General features: G+C 35.5%; 1 protein-coding gene across 1 annotated transcript; it reads left to right on the top strand.

The window, feature by feature from the left end:
• Positions 1–9,819: 9,819 nt before the first annotated feature.
• On the top strand, positions 9,820–18,015 carry slc20a1a (solute carrier family 20 member 1a). Its single transcript, XM_082189391.1, has 11 exons — positions 9,820–9,969; positions 11,219–11,851; positions 12,234–12,374; positions 12,783–12,868; positions 13,012–13,108; positions 14,217–14,336; positions 15,019–15,234; positions 15,359–15,854; positions 16,713–16,898; positions 17,228–17,312; positions 17,399–18,015. The coding sequence occupies exons 2-11, from the start codon at positions 11,503–11,505 to the stop codon at positions 17,561–17,563; spliced, it is 1,941 nt and encodes a 646-aa protein (XP_082045517.1). The 5' UTR covers positions 9,820–9,969; positions 11,219–11,502; the 3' UTR covers positions 17,564–18,015.
• The last annotated feature ends 83 nt before the right edge of the window (positions 18,016–18,098 follow it).

Raw genomic sequence — 18,098 nt, 5'->3', positions numbered from 1 at the left:
GCGCTCCATGAACTCGGGATTAAAGCCTGAGTTGACCTGTCAATGGAGTCGACAGAGAAAGCCTGATTGGATTGGGTTTTTTCCCCCCGTTGTTTTGTAAATTAAAAACTATACAAAACCATAACCCTGAGTTTATTCAACTATCATCATGGTACGTGTAGTGTAGCTCTCTTGCTAGAGTGATATTTTTATTTAGTTATATTATGTAGACAGTAGGCCAACAAATATAAACTCAGAATTGAGGATTGCAGAATTGCAGGTTTATGTCTCGCTTTTTTTCTCAGAATTGTGAGGTATAAAGTATAATTAATAAATATATAAAGTATAGTTAAGTATATATAATTATAAAGTCCGAAATTCGAGATACAAACTCGCAATTCTGACAAAAAAAAGTCAGAAATGTAAATGAGCACACCATAACATACAAGTGACTTGCAGTTACTTATTAGACTTGTGTGTCCAAACTTACTTAGGAATGCAAGCATGTCCGTTGCTATTTTATTTACTTTTGGAAAAGAAGCTTCATAGTCAAGACCTTCTGATGAATGCAGACTCGACCTTTATGTGTTGTGGAGCACTCCCTGCATTATTCCAGTAATTAAGTGTTCATGCGTCTGACTCACTTCCGTAGGATTACAGTTCAAAAGGATATTCAACCAAACCTTCACATTCCCACCTTTACAGGTCTGACAGACAGGTAAGTCAGCACCAGCACCGTCTGTGACACATCAACTGTCTGCACCTCTTCTGCCTGCTCCTCAGGCTTGGCTGCATTAACAGGGAGGCTAACATCTGTGCGATTTATTCACATTAGGGGAGGATGGTGGACTAGTCATTTTGCTGCCTTTCGTTTTTGCAGCACTCTTTTCATTTTCTTCCCTAAAGGCATTTAAGTTAGGGCAGCACAAGCCGAGGCTTTAGTAAGGGATAGTAAGGGGGAAGAAGCCTTACCATACAGGCCACAGCAAGTCTTTTAGGTCACACACACACACAACATGCACACATTCACATGTAGACATTCCTCACTACTGAGAAAATTGCTTTGAGTGATCCTACCGATCCTGTTTGGCAAGGGAATGGAGGGAGGGAATGGGTGGACGAAGAAGCGACAGATGGAGGAAAAAATGAGGAGAGATGTACTGATAGACAACATGTTTCTTGTGAACTACTTTTAAGGGGTTTATTTGCATGTTGAATCAGGTTTAACTGTTACAGTTTAGTTTGGGAGTTTTTTTTACCATGGAAATAATCACAATTTTGCTGTTAGTTATTTTGAGAATCTAATGAGGAAATATTGTAAAGAAGAAAAAAAAAGAAAAACCTGTGTAAATGGTTATAAGGTTCACCCTTTGCTTGTTCATCCTTTTTGCTAATTCCCAAAATATTTTCACATGAATTAGTGTGACCTAATGTAGCCTATTCTGTTTATTAATTCATGGGATTTGAAGGAGATTACAAAGATATGGATCAAGTTCAGAGAGCATAGAAACCAGTTGTTCAAAAGTATTCTGATCGGATTGGATCAAATCTTGAAAATGGAAAGAAAAAAGGATTCTGAAATCAGATTAGACTACAAAATCCTATCTTTGGATCAAATCATCAGTTTGTGTTGTTCAAAACTTTTTTGTAAGATTGGGATACCTTTGATCCCAAAAAATCTGTATTATACTGATCCCAGCAGAAGGGTGGATTTCAGGAACAGAATTTAATAAAACTATAAAACTGGTCAAAAAATACAGTATTTGTTTAATTTAATATAAATTTTTTATTTTGCTCTTGATTAGTTTAACAGTTAAATTATTAAATTAGTTAGGCTACCAATCAAGCTTTTCTTTCCTTTTTTTTTCCTTATCTCATATTTTTTCCATCACAATGTCCCTTTAGGGGCTCCATAGAGCACTAGTAATCCATATTTGGTCATCTGAAAAAGTGTGTATCTGGATCAGGGTGATCCAATCCAATTTTGCTTTGAAAATCCGGCGCAAAAATAAGATGGATAACCTGATCCTGTATAGCAAAACAATTTCCAAATCAAGATCATTCTGATCCAGATTCTTTTTTTTTGGAACAACTAAGCCCTGGATAAAAACTTTGAACATAAATTAGCCATAAATCATATATCAATCACATTTACCTCCATATGACTTAAATTATTGAGTTTATGTAAATATCAGTATATTACGTACAATATAAAATGAAAGTCTCTAGTTTCGTTTCTCTTTTTTCTCCTTTGTTTTATTGATTGATTATGTACGATTTAATATTAAAAACATCATTAAAATGTAATATATTTCAAATTGAATATAAATAATATATAAAAAATATTATGTGCACAATAAATGGTTTGATGATGAAATAGGTTAATCTAAATCTAGAACAAATCATCAACAAACGCTACACATTTATTTTTCTATCATGTTGGGGGCTTTCCAATGTGTTGTTTTCATACTGAACTAATTATATTTCTATCACTATAACCCATAAACCTAACCCTCACACAAATCCTTTTTAATATTTAGATTTCATTCTCCTCATACAGACAGTTGCTGATCCCCACAACGTAGGTGATTTTAGGTGTTACTGACCTCATAGGGGACTTGTCCCAACTCTGCTTTAAAAATAGCAGTAACATAAAATTTAAATAATTTATTATGAATTTGAGTTTTACTGACATCTAGTGGCTATTATTTGAATTGCTATGTGTTCCTGCGTTGTTGCTGAAAGCTATATTCGTTTTTTATTTCAACTGAGTGGCATAGTGGTTAAAGACCTGGTGTAGTAACCCCTTCTGCATCCACAAAGAATGACCCTATAAATCATCACCATTTTGGAAATGCAATGTGTGCAATATCCACATATAAAACTAAATGAGCAAAGAGTAGGCCTAAATGTTTGTCACCAGTAAACTGATATCAGTCCATCATGACTTAAGATTTAGTACATAAACTGTCATTTGCTTTTTGCAGAACCAAAGCCAGCAAAGCATTGCATTAAACTGGCAGTGGCTGACATTACAATGCCCAGCTAACAAAAAAATGTGTTCTAAGAAGGTTTTGCTAACGTTCCCATTAATTAAAAATGTCGTTTGTGTTCGAAATCGCCCCTTATACCCTCATTCACTATTCCCTTCATTAGTCCACTATATAGTTCACTTGATGGAGTGAATGAGAGTGTGAGTGAGTGAATTATGACACTTTTGCGTAGTTTGAGCTAGCCGTTCAAAGATCATTTGACACTTAGTAACTGGCAGCTCCAGTAGAAAGGAAAAGATTTATCTTTAACTCTGTCAGGGAAATAGAACTAGTACACACTAAAAAAAAATGGTTCTTCAGCGGTTCTTCAGGGGTTCTTTGAGGTGGTTAAGGTGCTATATAGCACCACTACCATTTAAAGAACCTGTTAAGCCCAGTTTGGTTCTTCGGCGGTTCTTTAGCGGTTCTTTGGGGTGCTATATGGCACCTCTTATGGTTCTACATAGCACCATTTGACAAAGGTAGGTGCTATATGGCACTTAAAGTGGTTCCCCTATGATTACAAGCCAATGAACCACTTTTAGTGCTATTTAGCACCATTTTTGTTTAGAGTGTATGTATAAACCATAATGAAACAATTTCATGATCAATCAAAAAGAAATATAGGCTACCTGATATTTCACTATTGTATCATAGGCTGAATCCGAAAATGCCCCCTCAAATAATGCCCTATTTGTAGTGATGTCTGAAACCATAGTGGACGTTAGGCTATTGAGTGCACTTATTCAATCCCACATTGCATTGCAATGACACGTGTACAGCCGATGTACGTTCCGAACTTCCGATGTACGTTCAACGGCGGTCCGAATTCACTCACTTGTTTTCATTCACTCCTTCAAGTAAACCGTATTAGTGGACTAACGAATAGGGAATAGTGATTGAGGGTTTAGGGGGCAATTTCAGACTCAGCCATAGACATGTTGTAGGCTACACTCACTATTGCGGTGCATTATGGGATTAAATTAGTGCACTCACTCGATAACATCCAATGTGGTTTCAGACACCTCTAGAAATGGCTGTTCCCTAAAATAGTGCCCTATTTAAGGGTATAGAGGGGAAATTATTTGTCAATGCTTTTGCATTCTCTCACAAATGTTTTGCCTTCCCCAGAGCAACATTGCGTTCACTCGCAAAAAATAAATTGTGCAAGCGAAAACAGTTTTTTTTCTTTGTTATGCGAATGTTAAGGGAACATTCCATTTTATAATTTTGCAAACATATTGGAGAAGTTTATGTTCTCTAAAAATTCGGAAACATTTAGTAACATTTAAAAAATGTTAGTCGAACATCCTGCTAAACTTTTTAGGTAAAAACATTGTATAAAATGACGTATAAATAATGTTTTTTGTGCTAACTTTTTGTGAATATTATTAAAGACCAGATACCTTTAAACAAATGTTTTATTAATGTTACTAGAAAACGTTTCATAACTTTGAGAGAACCTTGCCACAACGTTAGCTAACGTTCTGAGAATGTTCTTCTGGTAGTATCTCACTTTAATGTATGAGAGCTAAACATATGTTTTAAATTGCAGGGTTATCCTTCTGTATGAGAAAATATGAACATGAAATGACGTGAAACTGAGCCAATTACAGTTTTTTAATAAATAATTTTAAATGTTTTTATGATGTCAGTCCTTCTGCTGTGTAAATATTACTACATTGGGTCCATGTTTGAAAAGCTTTCTGAATAGATTTGTTGTATGGGAGGTGTTGGCAGCAGAGACTCTAGGGAACTTGGTTGCTTTGCCTCAGGCAAGCACTATATGTTCTTGGATTATGATTGCAAACCTGTATAAACTATTTTTAAAATAGGCTTGTTTATGTGTGGGAAAAAAATCTGCGCACTGTTCTTTTCACTGTTATTGTCTTATCTTAATGAAATGATGTCTAGGCAAAATTGGCTGTTTCGGTCTTTCTTAATTGAGCGTCTCCAGATTCATGTTAACAAGATGTCAAGGTAAAAGAACATAATGAAAAAAACAACTAACACCATCTATTTAGTTGTCATTGTGAAATGAAAAAAGACTACTTAATTAAACTAAACAGCACCAAGTACATAAATAAACAAAACCTTGCACTGTACTGGGTAAATTGTCATTGCACCCTATAATGCAGAGATTGATTTAGATAGAAGCCCAAGAGTTCTTCTCTTTGTGTTTACAGTTCAGGTCTCCCACAGCTGTTCACATGTTATTATCTGTTATTTCATAAGTGATGTTTTCAGTAGAGGCGGAAAGTATTTCAAATAATCTCGTATTTACCCTTTCACGTGATATTTAACATTTCTCATTCGTTTTTAGATACCCATTGTGCACTTTATCTCTATAATTACTGTAGCAGGCTTTGTAAAATTGCATGTAATTGGTGGTTATTTTGGGTGTGGTGATTTGTTCAGTCAGTGTATCACTGTCGTTTTGGGCCGTTGAATTATGTCAATAATAATAAGGCTTCATGAGTCACATTCAAACCTCCTGCAGACTTATCACTTTGCATGTGTTTTTCCTCAACACATAATAAAAATATAAAGGGATGTCATATTACATATTAGGACTTAAGCTTAAGCAGGCCCCGACCAGGACGTAAAATTATCTAATGATTATTGATGATTTAATAGTTTGTTAAAGGCTAGGCTACATCGAGAAATATAGATAGTGATTATAGAAGTTTAAAATGTTGTTTTTACCTCAGAAATACATGAGATCATAGCGTTTTAACAGATATATATCGGTAACTGTTTAAACTTTCAGTCTATGATTGCAGTATGATCAGTCTGATCTGCAAACATGTATCATGGTATTTACAGAGAGGTTGTCTCAAATTCCATATTTGTTTGCAAATTTGTAAATACAATTTGTTTTTAACAAATATTGTAAAAAAAAATATATATATATACAGTATATATATAAACAAGTTATATTCGAATATCTCTAGTCCATTGATTTCTTAAGGATTATGCTATTTATGCTTGGATCAAAATAGTAGCCTATGTCAATTAAACTGTTTGTTCTCTTAGATGCTTGTAAGTTTTCATCCTCCCATTAGGTATTGTGTAGCTCCTCCCAATCTTGGTTTGTTTGTTTATGTTATTTATATATTCACATTTAGATTTTTCCTTTTAGTTTACATTATTTTTCTGTTTAAGTTTAAAGGTAGGGTAGCAATAGCAATAGCTAGCTTTGAAAGCATTAGATCCCACCCTCCCTCAGAGCGCTCTTCAAGCCACGCCTCGTCCAAAACACAACGCGCAGGTGCCGGTCGCGCACAACCAGCGAGCAGATTCAGCAAAGCGTCATAAGAGACGGCGTTAAATTTGCCTAGCTCATGTTTCAAAGCACATAACATACAATAATGAACGTAAATAACTTACAGAGCTCTTACCACCTGATAGCTGCAGATTTATTTCGGTGTTGATAGTGTTGACATAGAAACGCATAGATCAGAGTCTGAGACTGTGAGATGTAAACAGCTCCGGAGTAGAACGTCACGGGTTGCCATCACGGTTATGACATGACGTGATTTCAGCATAAAATCATTGTTTTGGTTCATGAGGAACTGTAAAAGGTGACAGCTGTTTGTTTGTGGCGCTCGGTGACTAAAAACTCTATAAACTCTTCATAGCCTTATGGGAACGCGCTGATGACATGTGATAGTGGTGCGCGGATAACATATCATATCATTGCATTCGGACCGAATACAATGATTGGACGAACATTTGTTGGTCCTGAGACTTCCACAGATGACATACATGTTTTAATATTTAGACTCCTTCTATTATTTATTGCTATCAGGATGTGAAAAAAAAGTTTCAATCCAGAAAAAAAAAGTGTTTATGAAAAAAAAAATAATAATCCCTACATATAATTGAAAATAAATCTTATTGCCAAGTTTTGGTATAGGGTTCAAAGCACACAGCATTCTATCATGACTCTTCATTGAGCTGTACATTTATTCCAAAGCACAGTGGTTTACATGTAGTGGCACTTTCGTAGTGTGGTGCAAAGCAGACATGGGCTTCAGAGATCTATGTCACAGTTCAGAGCGTTCAACAGGCCAGGAAGAAAACAGCTTATTTTAGCGTCTTCCTGCTCTGCGTCAGTGTGCTAACCTATTAGTGGAGCGTCTGAGCAGCCTGCAGACACATGTGGGTGAGACACATGGCAAAACCCAACTATTTAGTCTGAAGATTCCTTTCCTGTTTTCCTACACATCGAGTTTAAATACAGGTTTATGCAAGTGGTTAGGAAGAAAACAGAGCTGCCACTGTGTGCCTGAGAGGATGAATTTTTGTTTTGTTTTTCATTTTACTGTATGTACCCAGAGAGAGTTAAAATGAGCAGGTTATCTGTTTTGTAAAACTAGAGGCAAATATTATGATTGAAAACTGCTTCGAATGAGTAAGTTCAAAATGTCAACTCAAGGCTGATTTCACAAGACTAATCGGCAGGTTAAATGTTAAGCAACATCGGCCAGTTTCTAAATTACAAAGAAAAGTGAAAAACCTGCCATTTCAGACAAATACAACAACAGGCTTATTTAATTTTGGTCTGGCCTTGATCCAGAACCTTCTTCTGTATTTCACATGGAGCTGCCTGTGGTCACGACTGAGGTCAGGGTTTGTGTGGAAGCAAAAAATCCTGTAGGGGAAATTCCTCACTCCCCCGTGATTGAACCACACATGAAAACATAATGCTTATATCCATATTCATACAGAACTGTGCAGAAAAATGGGTTCAGTAAAAAAAAAAAAAAATTTAAATTAGTATTTCCAAGGATGCCTTAATTGATCAAAAGTGACAGTTATATGTAAAGACTGTTATATTGCTACAAAAATATCGTTTCAAATAAATGCTGTTCTTTTGAACTTTTAAATCAAATAATCCTTATATATATATATATATATATATATATATATATATATATAAAACATATTACATAAAAATGTTATATTAATATAATTTACATATATACATATATTAAATATGATTTTTTTAAAGTATATTTTTATTTCAACATAAATATTAGGCTGCAAAGCTGTTTTCAACTTTGATAATAATAGGAAATGTTTCTTCAATGTTTTAATAATAAGAATAAGGAGAAATACCAATGTTTTCAGCATATTAGAATGATTTCTGAAGGATCATGTGACACTGAAGACTGACGTAATTATGTAATAAATTACATAAAAAAAATAGAAAACAGTTGTTTAAAATTGTAATGATATTTCACAATATTACTGTTTTTACTGTATTTTTGATCAAATAAATGCAGCCTTGATAAGCATAAGAGACTTTCAACAAAAAAAAGAAAATCGTATAAACCCCAAACATTCGAATAGTGGTTTTCCTTCCTGATCTTAAGCTCTGTTATATAGAAAGATACTTTCTATACTCATCTTGAATCATTCTAGCAGCAGAAATGCTGTCCTTTGCTTTAGGATCATCATATATCTGCACTCAAATATCCACGACAGAGCTATTGTAAGTCATATTTTAATGAATACATTTTTTACCTGTTTTTGTCACATTGGAGTTCTGTTTGAAAAGAGACAGTAGCCAATATTAAAAACTGTAATGAAGATAAATGCCTCCTTAAGAAGCTCTGCGTAGATTGTGGGTCACTGACATGGAAATAATCTCCATGACATTATATGTTGACAGACCCTCAATCCAGGCCCCTCTGGCCTTCCCAAATGGGGTTCAAAGTTTGATCCCAAAATATCTGCCTCTTTTCTTTTTTGAGCTGAGAAGGCATTTTCCATATCATGCATACCATCCATCACTTTCAAACGGTAAATAATTACACGAAAGTAAGATGTCAGCAGTCCAGTGTCCATCGTAGCATTTCGGTCCTGGCAGAGTTGCTGACGGTAATAGATGTGTGTTTGTGATACATGGAAAAAACGGATGTTCATTAGTCACAGATAACGGAAAAAGACATGTTCATAAGTATTGGGAACTAATAAATGATTAGAGATGGGTAAGTGTATAAAGATGTTTCCTGTTCTGAGTTTAAAGCTGTTTTCCATTATCTAAGCAATTTGTCAAAATAAACGAGGGCTTGTTAATGAGAATAATTATGTGTAAAATATACAATAACAATATAGTTTTGCATAATTATTATTTTTTAAAGTTTATTCTAAAGTTATTTTATGGCCCTCTAAATGCTTTTAAAACTTATCAAATCTGGTAACACTTTATTTTGATGGTCCGCATTAGACATTCTACTAACTATAAGTAAATTTGACACTAACTACAACTCTCATTATAGAGTATTAGTAGGCGGCCTGCTTAATATCTGCTAACACTTTATTTTGATAATACCTCAACAGACATTCTTATAATTTTGCAACTACATGTCAACTTATTCTACTAATACTCTAATGAGAGTTGGTTGACATGTAGTTGCAAGGTTACTTATTAGTAGAATGTAGAATATAATTAGTGGACCATCGAAATGAAGAGTTATTATTTTGTAACAACTTTGTCTTTCTAGACCTGCCATATTAAGAGAAGTCTGTAAATGAGCTCTTGTAAAACAAAGTTATGTAATATTTTTTTCACAGAAAATTGCTTTAATATTATACACAATTATGTGGTCGTGTTTCATATAGAGAAAACACATATAAGAACATGTGTCTACATGAAGGCATACATGACGAAATATTACGTATAATTGGTCATTTGGTGCAAACCTCTAGCTAAACATTAAAAGTCTTTGGCCTTCACAGAACTCACAGTCTCATGATCCTCTGGAGGTGTGGTTATCTTCACTCTCCCCTCCTTCTCTAGTAATGATATATAACAGGCCAGACTGAGCTACAGTTAGTTGAGTCGTGGAGTTAAAGGCTAAGAAAGGTTTCAGGGTCATATTTACCTGTGTCTTACACAATTTATTGATAACACAGCCGATCAAGCAGAAGTCATTCAACTCATTTGGTGAGTACCCTGTTTAGTTACTTTTAGGTTACATCTGAGAGTATTTGTTAAGGGTTGAAAAATTCAGCATTATTCAACAGTGTATTTGAACTCCAGGGCAAAGCTGATATGATTTTAGTCATTTTGGTTAGTAATTTAATACATGTCCTTAACAGTAACTCACAATAGCATGATGAACTGCACAATGTCATGAGACTTTAACATCAATTGTCTTTTCACAGCTATTTGTATTTAATATCACCCAGACTTGACACTTGACACAAAATTTCAATGTTAACAAATTCTGATGATTCTTGTGCATGTATTCTTGTGTGGTCAGGGAACATCATAATGGTTTGGTACGCAGGTCTTCTGTACAAAGTCAAATCAAACACCTGTTCTCATAGAATAAGTAATTCAACAAGTCATTCATCTACTTCTCTTAAGAAGCATGTGCTTAAGTCTTCATAAAGTGTTCTGAGTCTGAAGAATCCTCTGATGTCTGAAGGCACTTACAGTCTTTTTTACAACAAAACTTGCATCAAAATCAAAATATCAGAAGTATTTTCAGGCTCATAATCAAATAGCACGCTTACTGAAGCATTATTAAGCCTCTTTTTTCCTAATGAATATGTCACATTGTTTTGAAAATACCTTACTTGACTACTTACACTGGCACACAGTAGATCTTAATGTCCCTCAAAGTTGTTGTTTTTTAAAAATAAAAAAACCAGCATTATTTTATGGTGGATAAATAATATGCTATGCTGCTAACAGATAAAAAAAGAGTAAAGAAATGCTAATAAATAATTAAATGCATTAAAATCCCCATTCCTTCGTCACCCTAGTCACGTGGGTCTTTGTTGGTTAACCAACCCAGCCACGTGATGAAGGTAGAACTACTTCATAAAATAGAAAGATATTGCTGCAAATGTGAATGTAAATCTTATCAGTAGCATAGTGTGCTTTGTATTGCTTTTAAACAGACATAATTATTACAGTCTGAGCTGAAATATTGCATTATTTTATAGACCGTATGGCCAAAGTTTCATTGTCAAAAATTTTAGACATTTGTAGCCATTGTTTATTTTGCTTATATAGTTATGTAGACTAGGTTTGGCTGTTTTGCACCCACAAATCCATCCCCGTCAAAAATATCAAAATCAAGGCATAAAAAGCAGTGTGGTTTAATTGTGTGTTTCTGTTTTGTGCTTTTTAATAGTCAGGTCTTAAAGTCTCTAAATCATCCAAATGGCTCTTTCTTTTCCAGAATGTACTGTCGATCACTACCAAGATCTAGTCCACAATGGATGTCTCTGTCTGTGTAGCCACTCAAAGCCAAAGCAAAGCCCTGACTGATATTAGTATATGTAGCTAACAGTTGCTTTTTACTTCCTGCTACTTTTTATTTGTGGAGATAGACCGGGTGTAGACTGATTTTTAGCTCGTCTCCTTTATTGCTTTGGATATTTATTTATTTATTAAGAAGAAATACCTCAATAATCTGACCCAGCTTGATTCACAATAGGCCAATAGTGCAGTTACTCTCCCGCAATGGAATCCACTACACTAGCATCCCTTGCAACTGTTACCATGCTAACGGCGGCCACACAGACAGACATGTCTAATTTTCTCTGGCTCCTGGTGCTGGGCTTCATCATCGCTTTTATCCTGGCGTTCTCTGTGGGCGCCAATGATGTAGCCAACTCCTTCGGTACAGCAGTGGGTTCTGGGGTCGTGACCCTGCGCCAGGCCTGCGTCCTAGCCACCATCTTTGAAACAGTGGGCGCCATCCTTTTAGGGGCCAAGGTCAGTGAGACCATCCGTTCGGGAATCATCGATGTTCACATGTACAACGGCTCAGAGGCTGTGCTGATGGCTGGCTCCATCAGCGCCATGTTTGGTGAGTATGTACTTGATTTTAAGAAAGTTCACCAAAAAAAGAAAGAATCTGTCATCATTTTCTCACCCTCATGTCATTCTGAACCTGTATGACTTTAGTTCTGTTGTGGAATGTAAAAGAAGATATTTGTGAATCAAATGAAAGTCAATGGGGTCAAATGTTGTTTTGGACCCCATTGACTTCCATTGCTCTTTCTTTCACTCAAAGCCAATACATATTTTAACACCCTCAAAAAATGTCAATCATAGTGTGTTACACGGGAGAATGTGAAATGCTGAATCCGGTAAATTGCAAGCATATCACCCAGGTGGAAGTTTCTCATATTGCCATGACTTGTGTTGGTCAAGTCACAAGCTTATGTTTGTTTTTTGCACTATTACAGGATCTGCTGTTTGGCAGCTTGTAGCTTCGTTCTTGAAACTCCCCATCTCTGGAACACACTGCATTGTGGGCGCTACAATAGGCTTTTCCATGGTTGCTAGGGGTCATCAGGGAGTCAAATGGCTCGAACTGCTTCGCATTGGTACGTGAAAATTTGTATTTTTGGGATTTTGTATAAACATGCTCAGTCCAATTACATGATTTTTCCTAAATAATGAGTCAGTTAATGAAAAGAGAATATTTTCCCATGTGACCCCAGAAATAGTAAGCGGTAAGACCACCCCAACATGATTAAATGCAGATTTCTTAGTTTTATTATTCTTTTCACATGACCCAAATAAGAGCTATTTTTGGAACAGAACATTTTGGACTATACAGACAGGAAACGTGGTCACATGCTTACCCCTTCTGACTTACTGGGTGTTTGTTGATACTCAGCATGCAGCCCTGAGAAATCTTGGGCCATTCAATTTTTAGATAAAAGAGAATAGCATCGATTTTTGGATGTGGAATTATGCATATTTGTAAAGCATTGATATATGTGTTACAGTTGCCTCTTGGTTTCTTTCACCTCTTCTCTCCGGCATAATGTCTGCTATTCTCTTCTACTTTGTCCGCAAGTTCATCTTGAGTAAGGTAAAAAGCAAATCTGAGCTCACCTGTTACATAATGTGCCAGTGTCTGTTTTGGTATTTTCGTAATCTCTTGTTGTTGTCAATAAAGAAAGAACATACCTTTTTTTACCACGTGCTAAACAGCAATATATCCATGTTCTCTAGGAGGATCCAGTGCCCAATGGTTTGAGAGCATTACCAGTTTTCTATGCTGTTACAATGGGAATCAATCTTTTCTCCATCATGTTTACCGGAGCACCAAGTAAGCTTTTTTTTCTGCTCTAAATAAATCGTTTGGTTTTTTTTATTTGACTAAAATATTTATTTTTATTTTTAAAAGAAATATATAACTTCGCTTTATTTATGGATGTTTTTTAATTCATTGATTGAGTCTTCAAATGTCACTATAAGGGCTTATGTCATATTTAGCCTTTTGAGGAACATTTTGTTCCCAAATTGTTACTAAGAATGTACTTTGATATGAGATATGATTTGAACACACAAACACAGCATGCTGAGGTCATGATCACATGTATGCATACAGTGCCCCTCCCTCATCTAATTAACTTCATTTACTTTCACATTCACGCATACAGAGGCTGGTGGGTTAAACACAGTATACTATATTTCTCATGAATAAATGTGCTATGTGAAAATGTAGCTGTTTGTCAAGTTTGTCGTTGGAATTATGAAATATAATTTTGGCCCAAGTTCAACAATCTGTACTATTAAGCAAACGTCAGGGGGATCATGATGTACTGAAAATAAAAGGCTGCTGTGAACCAGTCTGTGTACTAATCAGCGGGCCACAGGGCCGCCCTCTTCCTGGTTATCTACTGAGCCATGCACATGACCCTGTTTGATACTGGTTCTTTTCATTCATAGGAACTGAAAAATAACTTAGCCGTAAGTTATAATGATAAAAAAGACACTTTCACTGGAAAGTCCCCTATTTCAACCTGATTTGAGACAGAAATTGTATAACCGTTTGCTTATCTCACTTTAGTGTTTTGTCAACACGCACTACAAACTTAAAGTAATTCTGAAGGGTAAACGTGCTACCATTATTTAGAAAACAAGAAAGATGTCCTTTTTTCACTTCTGCACAATTTTTCTTTTCTTTTTTCATTTTAAAAGATTATTTGTATTTCAGGTTGACTTATCCACATAGTTTTGCTATTAATAAGAATGTGAAGTTATGCTAATGCTAATGCTAATTTGCTAATTTAGAGAAACCCAGGGTCTTTTCAAGAGGAATGTGAGACTTAGAGTGTTCTTGATGATTTTCAGTATGAAAGTGTAGAACATGTTGCACTGTTTAACACAAAAACATGTTAGGTTTTCATCTCTTTCTTTTCTTTATCCTGCAGTGTTGGGATTCGACAGGGTACCATGGTGGGGCACTCTGCTGATCTCACTGGGCTGTGCCATGCTTACTGCTCTGGTGGTCTGGTTCATTGTGTGTCCACGGTTAAAGAAGAAGATCAAAAGTGAATATTTATATTATCATGTCTGTAATTTTATGACCATTGTCAGTATTCATTTTTAAATAGGCTACTTACAGTATAAAATTCTTAGAAGGTTTTTGCAATGTTGTTGAAACATTCAAAAGTTCTTAAAGATTTCTTTTAAGAAATTAAAATGTTTATTCAGCAAGGATGCATTAAATTAAGCACATAAATGCTGTTCTTTTAAACTTTCCATTTATCAGTTTTAACATTGACAAAAATAATAATTGTTTAATAAATGGCTTTAACTTTGCCATCACAGAAATAAATAGCATTTTAAGATATTAAAATAGAAAACAGTTATTTTAAATTGTAACAATATTCCACAATAGTACTGTTTTACTCTTGTTTTCGGCAAATAAATGCAGCCTTGGTGCGCATTCTTTCAAAAACATTCAAAAAGCTTACCATCTTCAAACTTTTGAACTGTAGTATATCACAATTGCAACTTTATTTCTTGCAATTGTAACTTGTGATGTCTCACAATGTGACTTAATTTCTTATTTTAAAGTATCTTCCAATTACCTTTTCCAGAATCCCATGGAAACATGATGAAATGAAATATCTTTTTAAATGTTTCTAATAAACTGCCTCATTGACTTTGCACGCATTTGGATCCTTCCTCTTAATATAATTATTTCTGTAATTGTTTTCATCTTTTCAGGTCAGAATATTGCCGACACTAGTGGGACACAACTGATTGAGAAAAAGCCATCCTCAAATGGCCTTGTGGACCATCCTGACCCACCTCAAAGCTTCTCTCCTGTTCCACAGACACCCCCTGCTGACAGCAACAAAGTGGCCTTTGACATCGGAGGATCAGCGGAAACCGACTTGGACAACAAAGATTTTGACACCAAAGATTTGGATTGCACTCATGGTCAGCCCCTTGAAATGATAAACACCTAAATCAATTGTACTTAAGATTGTGTTTTGATTTAAATTTCTCTCTTTTGATTATATTGCTCATTCTTTATTCTACAATTTTCGGTCATCCATTCTAGCTTTAAATGGCAGTGCTGGAATTGCTGTCCCAGACTTGAACGGAAGCCAGTTTCACACCGTACACAAAGATTCTGGAATCTACAAGGATCTACTGCACAAACTTCACCTGGCCAAGGTGGGCGAATGCATGGGAGAGCTCGGAGAAAAACCCATCCGCCGTAACAACAGTTATACTTCTTACACCATGGCCATCTATGGAATACACGGGTCATTGAAGGAGGGCGAGGGAAGCCGGACTGGACTGGATGGAGAGAAAAGGCGCTCGCGGTACGACAGCTATAACAGCTACTGTACCGCAGTGGCTGATGGAGAAGTTCCTGCAGGAGATGAAGTTCTGGCAGTGGAGCTGGGAGACGAGAGCGTCAGAAGTGACTCGCTGGAAGAGGAATTAGATGAGCTAGAAATTGACAGGCCGGAGGTGTCCACGCTCTTCCAGTTCCTGCAGATTCTCACCGCCTGCTTCGGATCATTTGCGCATGGGGGAAATGATGTTAGGTATGAGAGACATAATAAAACTTTTTTCATATTTTGTCCAAAATAAGACAAAATTAACCATCTTAATGTGAATTAATGTATCACAACATTAAAATGTACAGTATAAAACTGGATATTCATTTTGGGATTTGTTAAAGATTACATTAAATTATTAGTGTTTTTAAAAACTAACTTTAAATGAGGATTAGATGCTGGCAAAGTAATCTAAATGTAAAAATAGGAGAAATGAGCTGCAAAATTAAATATCCAATATCAGTACATAGCTGATCTGGCACAAATATAATAAAGAAATTAATACTTTTAATCAGAAAGGATGCATTAAATTGATAAAAAGTGACTGTCAAGACGTAGGCTATTTAATGCTTAAAAAAATTCCAATTAAATGCTGTTCCTTGAACTTACTATTCATCTAAGAATCCTGAACAACACAGTTTACACAAAAATATTAAGCAGCACAACTATTTTCAGCATTGATAATAATAAGAAATGTTTCACCAAATCAGCATATTAGAATCATTTCAGAAGGATCATGTGATACTGAAGACTGGAGTAATGATGCTGAAATGTATGCATCACAAGAATTATTATTAATTTTTTTTTAAATATATTCAAATAAAAAACAGCTATTTTTTTACAATGTTATTCATTTACTGTATTTTTTTATCAAAAAAAATGCAGCATTGGTGAGCATAAGAGACCTTCAAAAACATTTTTAAAAATGTACCGACCCTAAACTTTTAAACGTTTTTTACGCAAACGGTATTTAATGCATTTCTATCCTGGTTTCTCTCATTTTTTTATAAGGAGCTCAGTGTTAATCTCTAAATGGTAACATAACCCCTCATTCCTCTCCTACAGTAATGCGATTGGCCCCCTCGTTGCTCTCTGGTTGATTTATGACACCGCTTCTGTAGCACCCAGTGCTCCTACACCAGTTTGGTTGCTCCTGTATGGTGGAGTGGGTATCTGTGCAGGACTCTGGATTTGGGGTCGGAGGGTCATACAAACCATGGGCAAAGACCTGACTCCCATCACTCCCTCCAGGTGACAAGCTTCATATCTCCACTGAGAATAAACTGATGATAAGAGCGCATATTTGTGGGATCAGACTTTATAATTCAGTTTTTATCACTGTGGTTCTCATGGGGCTTAAGTGCCGGTTGACACTTTCTTATCTCTATTGACTTTGCAGTGCAAACAAACAGTTTAACAACACTCTTTGTCTCATGGAAATTCCCTCATGAAAATTTGTCTTGTCTTTAGTATTATGACATTTTGACTATGCCGCAGTACTTTTTCCCCATTCAAACAGTTCTGTGCTGTGTGTAAAGATGCTTATAGTGCTTATTATAATCATCATGTCTGTCTCGCAGTGGGTTTAGCATTGAGCTCGCCTCTGCTGTAACTGTGGTTGTCGCCTCCAACATTGGACTCCCAGTCAGCACTACTCATTGCAAGGTGAGTTGCTTACTAGATTAAATCCCTACAGTTGTAATTTATAGTATTAAACATCTAATCTTCTTTGTTTGTGTGTGCATGGGCAGGTTGGATCAGTGGTGTCAGTTGGCTGGCTCCGCTCCAAGAAGGCCGTTGATTGGCATCTGTTCCGGAATATCTTTATCGCTTGGTTTGTGACGGTGCCAATTTCTGGTTTCATCAGTGCTGCTATTATGGCACTCTTCTATTACGTTATACTGCCTCTGGTCTAATGTGTTACGTTAAACCATTTACTCCTTGTAAATACTTACATTTTTGAGGAAAAAAACAGGCCTCAACTATGGAATGCCCCTTCAACTTGTCCCATCGTAATGTACTGTACATAGTAAATCAAGGATTGTGGATGTTTGCACATCACACTCTTACTCTGTGATTTTTTTTTGCTGTAAAAAGTGTGAGATATGTAGTATGAAATGTTTATGTAGGTTTACTTGGGGCCTCACATATATATATATTTTTTAAAGAAAAATATTAAGTTGGGCTAAAATTCTGTTTCAACTTTTAGCATTTTTTAGAAAATGACAGTTTATACTCTAAGCTGTAAGGCAATTGTTTATGTATAAATATATAAACTTGCATGACATTTGAAATAAATCATATTCCTGCTGACATGTGCATGCTAATTTCCACCTGTAAATAAACGACAGTTTTTACAAAACATAAATTATGCTTTCTTGTCATGTCATCCTAAACTGTGAAAGACCTGTTTTTAATAAATGACAAATCCATATTTATTAGAGTATGTAT

The sequence above is a fragment of the Leuciscus leuciscus genome, assembly GCF_965113295.1.
Source record: "Leuciscus leuciscus genome assembly, chromosome: 13".
NCBI classification, from domain to species: domain Eukaryota; kingdom Metazoa; phylum Chordata; class Actinopteri; order Cypriniformes; family Leuciscidae; genus Leuciscus; species Leuciscus leuciscus.
Note: the sequence above shows the minus strand (reverse complement) of the source record. Positions and strands in the feature narration are given on the sequence as shown.